Below are 13,278 nucleotides of genomic sequence, written 5' to 3' on the forward strand. Positions count from 1 at the left end.
CAGCCATGACAGAACACTGAAGACCTCTTGTGGCTTCACGTGACCAGGAGAGAGGGTGTGTGGGGGGGAGAAGTCACATCCTAGGAAAATCATAGACATTCATGGTTATTGGGCTTTTAGTAAACTATTGCTTTTCCTGCTTGGGGTCAGGTTTGTTCAGTTGACAATTGAGGTATACATTTGTATGCCAGGCATTATTCTGAGGGGTGGGAATGTGGTAGTGAACAAGAGACAGCATGGTGGTTCTCATAGTCTAGGAGGGGCTGATAGACACAAACCATACACACACATGTGTATTAGGAAGTGAAATTCTGTGAGATAGACATAGAAGAATGGAGCAGAGTAAGGGCGCAGCCATCCCGGTGGCTTGGAGGTAGCCCTCGTGTCCCTGTGCAGTGGTCAGGAGGCCCAGTAAGCTGAATTTGCAGCAGGGTCTGAAGGCAGCAAGAGAAGCAGCAGCAAGAGACGGCATCAACAGAGGTCTGAGGTGGGCCAGAGGGACTGACCGGAGCAGAGTGAGGGACAGGAGATGTGGCTAAATGGACTGGACGCCCAAGGCCTGCTCTCCTGCACAACCTGGGGTCGAGTTCTGGGAACAGTTGACACCACGGGACAAAGTGGAGTGCAGTGGTGGACTCTCGCTTGGGTTTGCACACAGCACACTCACTGCAGAGTGGACGTCAGGGAGGAAACGGGACCCCTGGTAACCAAGCTGGCAGACAAGAAGCTAGGAGGATGCTGGCCATCCGACAGGTCATGGGGAAGTCCGCAGAGGAGAGCAGAGTTCCCAGGCTTGGCAGGGGTTACAAGTGCTCTGTAAGAAGACGGGTTAGTGCCCACTGCCAGGCTTTGGGTCTGAGGAACAAAGGTCGCCTTTTCATCTATAGCGGAAGAGGGCCAAGGGAGGGTGAGAAAGTCAGATCCCTCAGCTGACTTTGCACATGTTCCTTTTGAGAAATCATATGGGACCTATAGATAGCACGAAAGCAAGTGCGCCTCTGGTCATGCCCACAGGAGAGTTCACGGGTGGAGTCTTGTGTCTGCAAGTCTGGATCACCAAGGAAGCGCTCTCAGGAGTCAGGCTATCTGAAGAGCTGAGAAAAACTCTGTCCACTAGATTCTGGACACCGAGGTTTCTGGATGAGGAGAAGATGGGAGAAGTCAAAAGGAGATGAAGAAGGGCATGGGTGCAGTGGGAGAAACCCACACACCCCTCAAGCAGTGTTTTATTTCTGGGCTTTTATTGTGGGACTGCGCATTGATTTCAAGTCCGTTCTGTCATACACTGAGAAGACAATTTTCCTTTTGTGAGCAGACACTTGTAATTGTGTTTTGAGGCCACGCACTTGAGTAATTTTTGGCAGTTGTTTTGCCCTGCCCCTGTCCCAGTTTGTCACCTGCCAACATGCATGCCACACATAGAAAGTTCTCCTGTGTGGGTGGCATGACACTGTCAGGTGCTGTTCTTCAGCCAGAGTATTTTGACCAGTCTGGTGCATTTTTCTAACAAGACATAGGCATCGTTCAATGAACAAATATCAATTCAGCCTGTTTTCCGAGCTCTCGGCCACATCAAGGTAGAAACCAGACAGAAATCCCTGCCAGCATGGCACTTGTGAGAGTGGGGGCAGTCGTCACCAAGCATGAGTGGCACATGCACGGTGTTCAGCGGTGATGGGGGCTGAGGCCGCAGGCAAGGCTCCGTCGGGTCACCTGCCTGTGCCGACGGTGGAAGGGTGGAAGCGCGCCCCAGGCGGATGGCACAGGAAGTGCAGAGCTCCGAGGTGGCGTGGTGGTGGTACAGATGGAGGGTGCCCTGGCTGGGCTGGAATGAGGGAAGGGAAGTCTGGAGGGAGGCTGCTAGGGGAGATTTAGGGGACACAGGCTTTGATCGCCTCTTTGATTTCATCTAACCAGTGCTTTTCCTCCTTTATACTCGCTGTTCCTACGCTGCGGTTGTTAGGTGCTTCCAGCTTAGATCAGGAAGGACTTCTGACAAGACCAGAGAGAAAACATCCACCTACTAAGAGTGTCTGGTCTGAGTAGGTAGAATGTGCCATGTTGTTGCAGATCTAGGATTCATAGGAACAATCTTTATTTCCCCTCAAAATGTGGTAGGCACACTCTGTTGTAGTCACCTTTCGTGTTGCTGGGACAAGCACCTGACCAGAAGCAGCTTATGTGAGGAAAGGGTTATTTCAGGCTTACAGATCCCAGTGGAACCTTCATCATGGCAGAGGGAGCTGGCTCACTAGCAGAGACCACAGCCAGCACCCGCCAGCTCGAGCTGACTCTGCACACCTAGGGCTGGACTCGAAATTCGCCCCAGTGACACATGGCCTTCAGATGGAGACTAGGAAGGAAGCTCAATCAAAACTACCTGAGGCTTCAGTGCCCTGCACATTCAAACCACCACACACTCTGTGGTATTCTCCTACATAAGACAGTGAAGGAGAAATCAGAGTCCACGCTGATGCTTTCCTTAGTAAATGCCTTCTTTGTGGAGTCATGCTCCTGTGTACTGTATTTTAAGGGACCACAACTTGGTCTCTGAAACATTACAAGTCAGTTACAGATACTCTACTCTCTCCTATTTGCCCATATTCACATAGTAAATATACTACACATGCTACTCTGAGTCCTCTGGGTTTTTAAAAACTGATATACACTAGACATTTAATCACCTTAGCAAATCTGATACCTTTGATGACTGAAAATGACCCATTGAGTTCCTGCATGACAGTCTTTCATATTTACGTTTAAGCTTTATATCTTCAGATCATTTTAGATTCTTAATGGATTTGATATCTTTATGCATGTGGCTGTTTTATTCTTAAGAAATACTTCCTAGGGAGAAGTTCTGCGATCTGAAGTTACTAGTGAAAAAGACATGACTAACATATGACATTTAAGTCTCATTACAAAAATGATTTAGCAAATTCCTGTTTCAGTTGAACGTTTCGTTTTAACCCCATTGAGATCGAGGAGACACCCTTCTCCTGTCGTGGCGTGATCTCTGAATGTGCCGTGTGAGCGAGGCCACAGGTTTGCAAACGTTACCTAAGTTTCCTGTGCTCCTTTGGATCTGGAACATAAGTGCTGGCATAGGGCCAGGTCATATGGAGACTCACGCTCCTTGTTTGTGGTTCTTGATCTGGATGAATTTTGAAAAAAAAAAGGAACACTTAAAAAATAAAATATATATATATATATATATTTTAATTTTTTATTTATTTATTTGAGAGTGACAGACACAGAGAGAAAGACAGAAAGAGGGAGAGAGAGGGAATGGGCGCGCCAGGACTTCCAGCCTCTGCAAACGAACTCCAGACGCATGCGCCCCCTTGTGCATCTGGCTAATGTGGGACCTGGGGAACTGAGCCTCGAACCGGGGTCCTTAGGCTTCACAGGCAAGTGCTTAACTGCTAAGCCATCTCTCCAGCCCAAAAGATATATTTTTAACTATACATTTAAATGTACGTTAAACTTAAAACACGACTATACTTGTGGTGTTTGGGTACATGTGTGCATTGTGTGATGTTTAAATCAGCTAAACGTACCTCCTCAAATTCTTACTCATACTGGTGAAAGCGTTCAAAATCCTTGTGTGTGTGGTGTACATGTGTCTGCGTGCTTGTGTGTGGGTGCAGGTAAGTGTGCGTGTGTATTTGTGAGGGTGGAGAATGAGCGTCTTTCTCAATCACTCTTCACCTTATTTTTAGCAGAAGGTGTGGTGGTTTGAATGAGAAATGTCCCCCATACCTGCATGTGTTTATGGCTAAGCCCCACACTCAGTCCCCAGGTTGGGGAGCGGAAACTTGCTGGAGGAGGTGTGTTACTAGGAGTGGGCTTTGAGACTTATTTTTCCAGCCCACTGGGCATCCAGGACTCAATGATGTGACAGGATGTGATGCCCAGCCTTTTTCTGTCATACGTTCCTTGCCATTATGAAAGTTCTCTTTGAGGCTGTAGGCTGAAATAAACCCTTTCCTCACACAAGCTACTTTTGATCAAGTATTTTGTTCCAGCATCCAAATAGTAACTGCAGCCCAGGGTCTCACTGAATCTAGGGCTTGCCGGTTAGACTAGAGTCAGAAAGCCCTAGGGATCCTCCTGTCTCTGCCTCCCTCAGACTGGGCTTATAGGCATGTTTTCCGTTTGTGACTTAAGTGTCAACCAGGGCTCTGACATACATCCTCATGCTTGTATTCCTGAACTGTCTCTCAGGTTCTCTGTCATATTTATATGGTAGAGTCTCACCCCAGCCCATGCCTACCTGGAATTCACTTTGTAGTCCCAGGCTGGTCTCAGTCAGTGATGCTCCTATCTCTGCTTCCTGAGTGCTGGGATTAAGGTGTGTGCCACTACCCCATGCTAGTTTTAAATGCCCTCAGACACTTGAATTTGTGTTTTGTGAGAACACAGAAGAATCTCACCATGGATGAAGGGCTGTCAGCCTTGCAGGCTTTAATGCAGGTCATGAGCTGTAACCACAGGGCCCCTTCTCTGGGAACAGCAGCTCGGAGCACGTGAGCCTCCTGAGTTGCCAGGGCAGCACCGCCCATCATTCTCCACATGCAGACCACTGTGTACATACCCAAGACAGTTTGCTGGCACGCAGAGCACAGCACATAATCTTAACAACAGATTTGCATGGACCATGGGTCTACTGAAGTTCATTCCTAACTGTATTACAATATCACCTAAAGGACACCTGTACCTTCTATTATAGCCAGTGGGAGTCATTTGCCCTAAAATTCTGCACTGAGGCATTATGATAAATAATGTTGAAAGCAGGAACTCAGCTCATCCCCTTTTTACAAGATTTAAGCAACCTTTGTTTGGTTCTTGGCTGCCACTGGTCTGCACCGGTGCACAAGTTTGAAAGTTAGCTCAACTAGAGGATTGTATTAGGGCCCAGTAAACAGCTGGTCTTGGCCCTCCGAGTGGCAGGCTATTTAAACATTATTGTTGTGGGCACAATTCTTCATTACATGGGAAATCATATAATTAGGATCTAGCAATAGAGTAATTATGCATAAAATCTAACTGTTCCTAAAGTGTAGACTGGGAGCTCAGCATGCTTTATTTCTGCCACAGGTGACCCCACGGCTTGTGCTTGCTGGTTTATCCATTTCCCCCAACAAGGACTTGAGCTCCCTCCCTCAGAGCAGGAGCCTTGGCTGCTGTGTATGCGGCAGACCTGGACCTTGCAAAGGAGACCTTTAAGGGCTCACTAAGGACTCACTGTTAGTGTGTTGGTGGTGGTGAGGGTGGAACCCTGGGCTTGCACACGCTAGGCAAGTTCTCACCACTGAGCCACCCCTCTAGCTTGCTGTTGAGGGTTTTAAAACTTTTAGAAGTAGCATGTGCAGAGGAGAGCCAGCACCCTCCTCCTCCTCACTCCTTTGTGTTCCCAGTCACTAGCCTTTTGCTTCTAAGATCTCACCCCTGCTCAGCCAAGAGAGCCGCTCTTATTCCCAGATTGTTCCGCGTGCTGCAAGGCAATGCAGTGGCATCCCGGGGAGGTCGAGGGCACACTGGAATTTTTGGCAAACGCCGTGCCGTCTGTCAGGCAGACATTGGCGTGTTCAGTGGTCTCACTTTTGCTGTGTGTCATTGCAAAGCTGTGTTCTGCAGCTTCTCTAGGGCGTCAGTGAGGACAGGTCTTGGAGAGAGAGTGCTGTCCACTCTGTGCAAGGGTTGGGAAGTTGAGCAGCAGCTGACTTCCTGGACTGTGGATGCAACACCTCAGATGACGAGTGTCACGGAGATACTGAGTGTAAGCTTCACGGAGGTTCTTGGGATGAAAGAAGTGAAGGCACCTTGTGAGGCTCGGGATGCTGTATAAATATGAGTTCTTGGCAGCTTAGTTCCTGCAGTTGCCTGTTAGTTAAGCCAGAGGACACACACTTCACTCAGCAGAGTTGACCTGACTCCCTTGGTAAGCTTCCTTTATCTCAGTTTTCCAAGGGCATCATAGGGAGTGACCAAGCAGACTTTTGTGTTGATTTCAGCCCCTGCCTGCCTCTCCTAGCAGGGCTGGTGACTCCGGCCGGACCCCAGGCTCACACCAAACTGTAATTGTGGTCATTATTCACATTTGCCTCTGATCTTACTTAACTTTCAGAGGCTATTGTGGCTTGAACTCTCTGTGTCAATAGGCAGTTAATATCTGATTGTATTATAAAAAATAGGATAGTAATCTTAGCAAAGCAGTTTACTATTATAATAATTATTCAGCTTAGTATTCAGATGTAACAGGAAGTATTAATATTCTGTAAGGATGAAAATTAGAATTAGAAAGTATAATGGAAGCAAAGAAAATCTAAAGCCTAAGTCATAGATGATTATAGAAAGCTAATGGTGGAAAGGATCTTAGAGCCTGTGCCATTCATACTCTTTGCCGTTCAAATGGAGACACTTAGAGCCCACAGATAAGAAGTGAAATCTCACGATAAATGGTTTGTATTCCAAAATGTCTTTTACTTCTCCCTTGCTGTGACAGCTGACTTCATGTCCTAAGACAAAGAGAATCTGGCGTGGGCCTCAGCAGGACAACAGACCTCTGTGAGCTGCGCATTGACCTAGGCTGGACACACAGGCTGCTTTGAAAGGGTCACTGTCCGCCCTGGTGGTGGAGTTTTCATGTTTGTTGTGTGTCTGAGGGCCCTGCTTCTTATTTGTGTAAAGACACACTTTTTAGGCTAGCTGAAGCCGGCCTCCCTAAGGAGAGGCATAAGGTGTTTGCAGAATGTATGTGCTCATTCCAGAGAAACATCCCAGGCCAAGGATTTTGCTCGCTAGTAGAGTGTTTAGTTTACCTTGTAAGCATGAGGGCCTGGGTTTGATCCTAGTGTGCCCCGCCACACCCCCCCCCCACTACTAACAACAAACCCAAAAAACAAATAAATCCCAAATGTCTCACTCTAGGCGTGGACTTAGGATGAGAGTGTAGGGTTCTGAATGGGCCTCTGTCTTTTGGCTCGACTCTCCACTCCATCATCCATTCCCAGGACTTTGGAGGGGATGCAGCACCAGTGGTCCTGGTGAGTGGTGTGGAAGACCAGTTCTGTGAAAGCTGAGTTACCTGGAGTTATTCAGCCGTGGCAGAGGCTCCCTTTGCAATAGGACCCTGCTCGTGGTGATACAGGAAGATACATGGGTAGTACTCCATGCCACGCAGGTGGGTTTTGTTGGTGACCCACAACTTCATGAACATTCTGCTGCTGTCATGTTGGGTGCTGTGTGCAGATGGAAAGTCTCAAGCCAGAGGTCAACTGGGAAGTGGTAGTCATTGCTGAGACAGTGAAACTGGTCTAGGGACTTCAGATTTTTGAGTTCCTTAGGAGTTACTGTCACCATGGAAGCTTCTCCATCCACAGTTACCCGGGCAGATGGCTGTGAGTTCCTGGGAAGGGCAGGGAAGGTGTGCAGGATGAACTTTTGAGTGTGTCTTGAGGTCCCTCCTTGTGGAGCTGGCCTCTCCACTCCTAATCTAGAAGGCCTGGGGCCTGTGGACAGGTTCCAGATGTGAACCTGAGGAATTCCCTGAGGAATTCACATACCTGTGGACACTCTCTGTTGTGTGATCATGTTAGGCTTCTGTTCACTTAAGCAGAGCCTTTCTGGCTGTCCAAATAAAAGTACAGAAATGAAATACAGACTTTTGAGGACTGCACGGTGGAGTGGCCAGTGCCAAAGACCTCTGCTTGTCAGATCCCTCTGTGTGTATTGTAGTTCCATCCACTACGCAGATAGCACTCACCTCGTCTCTGTACCCTGACTGTGGCCTCTTGACCTCTGCCACCCTGAGAGCCCGTCTTCTGAGTGTTATTGGAAGGAAGCAGTTTCCTTATATATGCCTGGTTCACACTACACCACAGGCCCTTCATATACACCAGGCCTTAGCGACATAGTCCACAAGCCAGGGCTCAGGGCTGGGCCACTAATGAGTTCATTTTGTCATAAGGGTTGTGCCTTGTCATGACCAAGGAGTCTCTGGTGTTGCAGGTTCGCTTGGCATGGGCTGTGGTGGGAGTAGTGTGGGCACACCAACCTTGGATTTGCTGCTCTGCACCCAGAGACTGGACTCTCCTCACACTAATGTTCACCCAGAGGAGGGCCGGGCTTCGGCCCTGTGTCCAGCCATAGGTCTCAGTGCCCAGTAAAGAGGCTCCTGCAGGAGGTTGTCAGGGCAGTTGGCATGTGCTAGGCTGATGGCTGATGGCCTGGTCACTAGTGACTCCACAGAAAGGTCCTGCACATGGTGCTTAAGTAAACAAGTAGCAGCCCTTCTGTAGAGAAAGCCAGACCACTAGCCCAGAACCAAGGGTACCAAGGGTGGCAATCCTAAGGGCAGAAGGGCGGGGGAGGCAGGAGCCTGAGCCTCCTAGTGTGTGATAGGGTGGAAGGAGTTGGCCTATTATCCTAGCGCACTGGGGGACCAGGGACGGTTTTAAGCTCAGGAGTTAGTGATTTCTTCTAAAATTTTTAGTTTCCAATACTTGCTTTTAGAAGAGGAGACTTTGTAGGGCACATTTGGCAGCAGAGAAATTAATGAGGAGGCCGTGGCTTCCTCGCCCCAAAGAAGAGATGCTGCGCCTTGACCCAGACGGGATCTGGCGGTGCAGCTAGTGTTGCCCGGGCCGTGCTGGGGCCTGGATCCCGCCCTGTCGGCACAGCCCCAGGGGAGATTCTCACTGCTGCTCTGGACCTCGTCAGGGACACGGCCAGGAGAGCGAGTGTCACCATCGCAGTGTCTCGGAGAGCTGTACCAGACTAGTGTCATGCTTCCTTAGCCACCTTCACCTGTTGCCACTGGTCAAGCTGTTATTACGTATAAAACTTCAGAAGTATAGCTAAAATTTATACCATGTGAGGTTTCAATAGAAATAAACCAACACAGATGCAGCTTACAAATCCTTGCAAATAATGAGGTGTAGCAATTTTAGTTTTCCTTCTGCTTGCTGTGCAAATAGGTTATAGCATTTAAATCTATGAAAGCATAGTGAAAAGCAAGAAGATAAAGATATGCATATATATAGAATACATAATATAATATATATTAATATATGTATTAATATATGCTATGCATTATATGTGTGTATATATAAATGAGCATGCTTTATTAAGAGATTTTTATAGTATTTTGTTTATGCCTTTTATTTTTTGTCATTTTTACTTAAAGTACCAAGACACAAACATGCAGGGAGTAGTGTATGAGCTGAACAGCTACATCGAGCAGCGCCTGGACACGGGAGGAGACAACCACCTGCTCCTCTATGAGCTCAGCAGCATCATCAAAATAGGTAAGATGCCGTCTGCCTCCTCCTAGAGACAAGGGCCGTGGAGCTCCCACAGCAGCTAATGTGGCAGCAGACAGCTGACCTGTACTGAAGGGAGGAAAAGGTCATTCATTGCCTTACTTCTATGCCTAGACTAAACTTGAAGTGGTGAAAACATTTTCATTTCATTTATTTATTTATTTGCAATGAAAGAGAGAGAGGGGGGGGGGGGAGAGAGAGAGAATGGGCATGCCAGGGCCTCCAGCCAGAGCAAACGAACTCCAGATGCATGTGTCCCTTGTGCAACAGGCTTACATGGCTCCTGGGCAATCGAGCCTGGGTCATTTGGCTTTGCAGGCAAGCACCCACCCTAACAGCTAAGCCATCTCTCCATCCCACGAAAATAGTTTATGATGAAACTACTAGAATAAGTGAATCTAAACATTTCTAAATTATCTTATGTCAAATAACTTTCTGCCTGCTGCACAAATGGAATGCCCATGCCTTCAAGTAACACCGTTTGCTTTACAAAGCATAGTTGTATTGAATTATATCATGTATTTATAAAAGAAGTTGCTACCTTTTATAAGGTAGATTGATATTTTAAATTTATTTGGCTAGATGACCATTTTATATACTGTGCAAGAAATGCTATGTATTGTGAGTAAAATAGTTATACCAGAAAAATAGTTTTTTAGAAGGATTATGTTTTAGGGAGGGGTACATGTTGTTTCGGAATACCCACTACAATTGAGTCTTTTAGTTATACATTTTTTGAGGCTAGCCCAACAGACTGGCTTTTTTTTAATGTGAGAGACAGGAGCAGGGAAGGACATGCCAGGGCCTCCAGCCACTATAATTGAACTCCAGATGCATGTGCCATCTAGTGCCCATGTATGGCTTTGCGTGGTTGTATCTCCTTGTATGTCTGGCTTAGGTGGTGCCTAGAGAGTCAAGCATCAGTCTTTAGGCTTCTCAGGTAAGCACCTTAACCACTAAGCCATCTCGTCAGCCTGAGTCTTTCAGTATTTATTTGAACATAAAAAATACTCATGCTATAGTGATAGTGATAACGTTGATCACACACCTAACCACATGCTAGGCACTTTCCCATGCCATTACAAGTAGTGACCTGCTGTTTTATCATGACCTCATAATAGAGGTACTGAGGTTATGGAGCACACATGTTGACCTATCCAAAGACACACAGGTCCAAAGAAGGGCACAGTTTAAGTTTAGCTCACTCCTCCAAGACCCATGTGGCTATGAAAACTGCCTTCAGATGACCCTGAAGCAATTTTTAGGTAAGTTAAATTCTGTTCACATTAGTGGCTAAGTGAATATTTACATAGTCGTTTTAGGCTGGTGCCTTTGTAGTTATTTAGTATCCTGGTTTTAAAAATGCCTCAAGAACTAAATGCAATTCTCTCAGTTTAAAAATGCTCCTCCATCCTCTGAGTATTAACAAATGTATTGTTACACAGTGTGCATGGCCTGCTGTAGGCATCAGAAGATGTCGCATCATGAAATTTGCAATCAGTGATGAAAAATGCATGAGGCGCTCGTAATGCTGCTGTTGAGTAAAGGCCTCGACTTGTCTGTTCTGGGACTGCAGGAGCACTGTCTGTGCACCACGAAGAGGCTCAGGCCCAAGTCTCGTGTCTAGAATTCATGCATGTCTATTCTTCCATTGAGATTAGTTTTTCCCTTTTTTTTTCATTACCTTGGCAGCCACAAAAGCTGATGGATTTGCACTGTATTTCCTTGGAGAGTGCAATAATGTAAGTATCTGCATTTAGATGTTGGTGTTCGAGATAAGAATGTGCCACAAACTCTCTTTTAAACAGCTCCTGTGTGGCAGACAATGGGCATATCATCTTAAAGTACCATAAATGTGTGCTGTGTTTCTTTATGTGGTTGTTGCTAGTCAGGAATAGCATGGCAAGATTTAGTTATAGCATCCTGTAGTTTGCTTACTTATCATTGCTCTGGCTTATAATATCCTGTGTATGAGTGACATTTCTTTTCTAAGTTTTATTTATTTATTTAGGAGAGAGAGGGACTGGGCACTCTAGGGCCTCTAGCTACTATAAACGAACTCCAGATGCCTGCAATACTGTGTGCATCTGGCTTATGTGGGTTCTGGGAGTTGAACCTAGGTCCTTAGGCTTTGCAGGTAAGCACCTCAAACACTAAGCCTCTCTCCAGCCCATGAGTATGTGTATTTTGTACAGAATTTACTTTAGCACTGTGGGCTGGGATGTTAGAGAGGAAAGCCTGCCCATGCCCTCTCTGTCCCTGGTCTACAGTAAAGTGCAAGGAGAACACAAGGTAGCCATCGCCCATGTGATGGTTGAAGGTTCTAGAAGCACTGAGTTTAGGTCCCTGAGCTCGAGTCTCTGCTACTCAGCCACTCAGCCTATAGAGATCCTCCGCACTGACCATCCCTGGGTTTTAGTCCGGGCTGTGGGGCACAGTCCACCACCAGGCGCAGCATGTGCAGACACTCTGAGAAGCATGTCAGCACACACCCTCAGCACTGGATTTTTGTTACTGCATCCAACATGCATGCTGCATTTCAGGGTAATCTCGTTCGATAAAACCTTATTTATAAAGTTCACATACAGGCTTATTTGATAAACATTCACTGACTTTTTTTTCTTAAGTATCAGACAATGCTTTTGGAAATTTGTGATGCAATTTTGAAAAATGATTACTGTACTCCCGAGTAGCCAAAATATGTAGACTTGATGTTGTATAATCTCATTAACAAGATATTGAGAAAAATGTGTTCTGAGATTTTTTTAATGTTACTCCTGAATAATACAGTAATACAAAGAGTGAAATTAGGTTGCATAAAAAATACTGATTTGATTATTTCATGACTAATCCTCTTCATGTCTTCAGCTATCATTTTTCCTGTATGGATAGCTTACTTATGCTTATTTCCCTGGAAGAGTCAAAGCTGCCTTAGGGCCCGGTCCTTTGCTGGCCCTATACCTCTCCTGGGGCCCGTGATAGGGCAGCCAGACAGGAATGTGTATTGAAATGCATTATTTATGTTCTGCTGTCTCCCAATACTGTCATTTCAGGCACTGAAAGCATTCAAGATGGTGAAGGCATGAAAAGATATTACTGTCCTACATGTTTGAAAATTGTTTCTAAAAATGTTATTTTTAAGTTCGATTTCACTTTATTTTTAACTGATGCGTGAGACACAGATTCTAGAGGTGTCATGTGTGCATAACGCTTGTTCACTGTCGAGTGTGGACACCCTTTTCTGTAGCCTTTTGCATAGCCCCGTCCTCGTGTGTGGTCTTGCACTGGGCTGCAGCACACGAAGCTGACCACAACTCCCCTTTGCCCTCCCCCGCTCCCGGTCACCACTGCTGTCTTCAAAACTTCTAGAGACAAACTCTTAGACATCCGTAGGAAACCAGCCTTGCTTCTCTCTTAGGAAAGTGGCCTCGTTTCTTGCTACTCTTGTGGCTGACTGATGGGAGTGTTCACTGGTGTAATTGTGGGCACCCATGTCTCGTCACTCCTTTGGGAGTGGCCTTGGGACACTGCAGTGCTGGTCTTGCAGCGTGAGTGTGGGGAAGCCTCCCCACCTTGATCACACCTTTTGAGATCAGACTGGGCAAGTGGTAGAACCTGGGACTCATCAGATCCTTTCTCTGCTAAACTTGGTTCCTGGGTTTGTTGGTGCCAGCCATCCACCTGACCAGACACGATACGATCTGACCTAGGCCACTGCTGCTGTGTAGAGGACGGAGAGCAGCTCACAGGGGCCCATCAGGCTTGTGTGGCCCGAGCATATAGGCGTCTCCAAGACAGTGGCTCTGAGAAATGGACTCAGACCCAGCAACCCTCTGCGACACCCCTTCACTACAGTCCTGACGCTGCGCTTTGCTGCCAGGCTCCAGTGGAAGTCGCTTCCTCCCATGACAGTGACTGATTGTTGGCTGTCAGGTGTCCAACGTTGAGCACC

The 13,278-nt window shown here is 46.8% G+C and overlaps 1 protein-coding gene across 1 annotated transcript in view; it reads left to right on the plus strand.

Moving 5' to 3' along the window:
- Pde10a (phosphodiesterase 10A) overlaps positions 1–13,278 on the plus strand; it is a 201,710-nt gene that overhangs the window by 127,282 nt on the left and 61,150 nt on the right. The window contains 2 exon segments of the mRNA XM_004651088.3: positions 9,191–9,311; positions 11,019–11,068. Of these exon segments, the coding sequence (XP_004651145.2) occupies positions 9,191–9,311; positions 11,019–11,068 (171 nt within the window).

This window comes from Jaculus jaculus, chromosome 9 (assembly GCF_020740685.1).
Source record: "Jaculus jaculus isolate mJacJac1 chromosome 9, mJacJac1.mat.Y.cur, whole genome shotgun sequence".
Taxonomy (NCBI): domain Eukaryota; kingdom Metazoa; phylum Chordata; class Mammalia; order Rodentia; family Dipodidae; genus Jaculus; species Jaculus jaculus.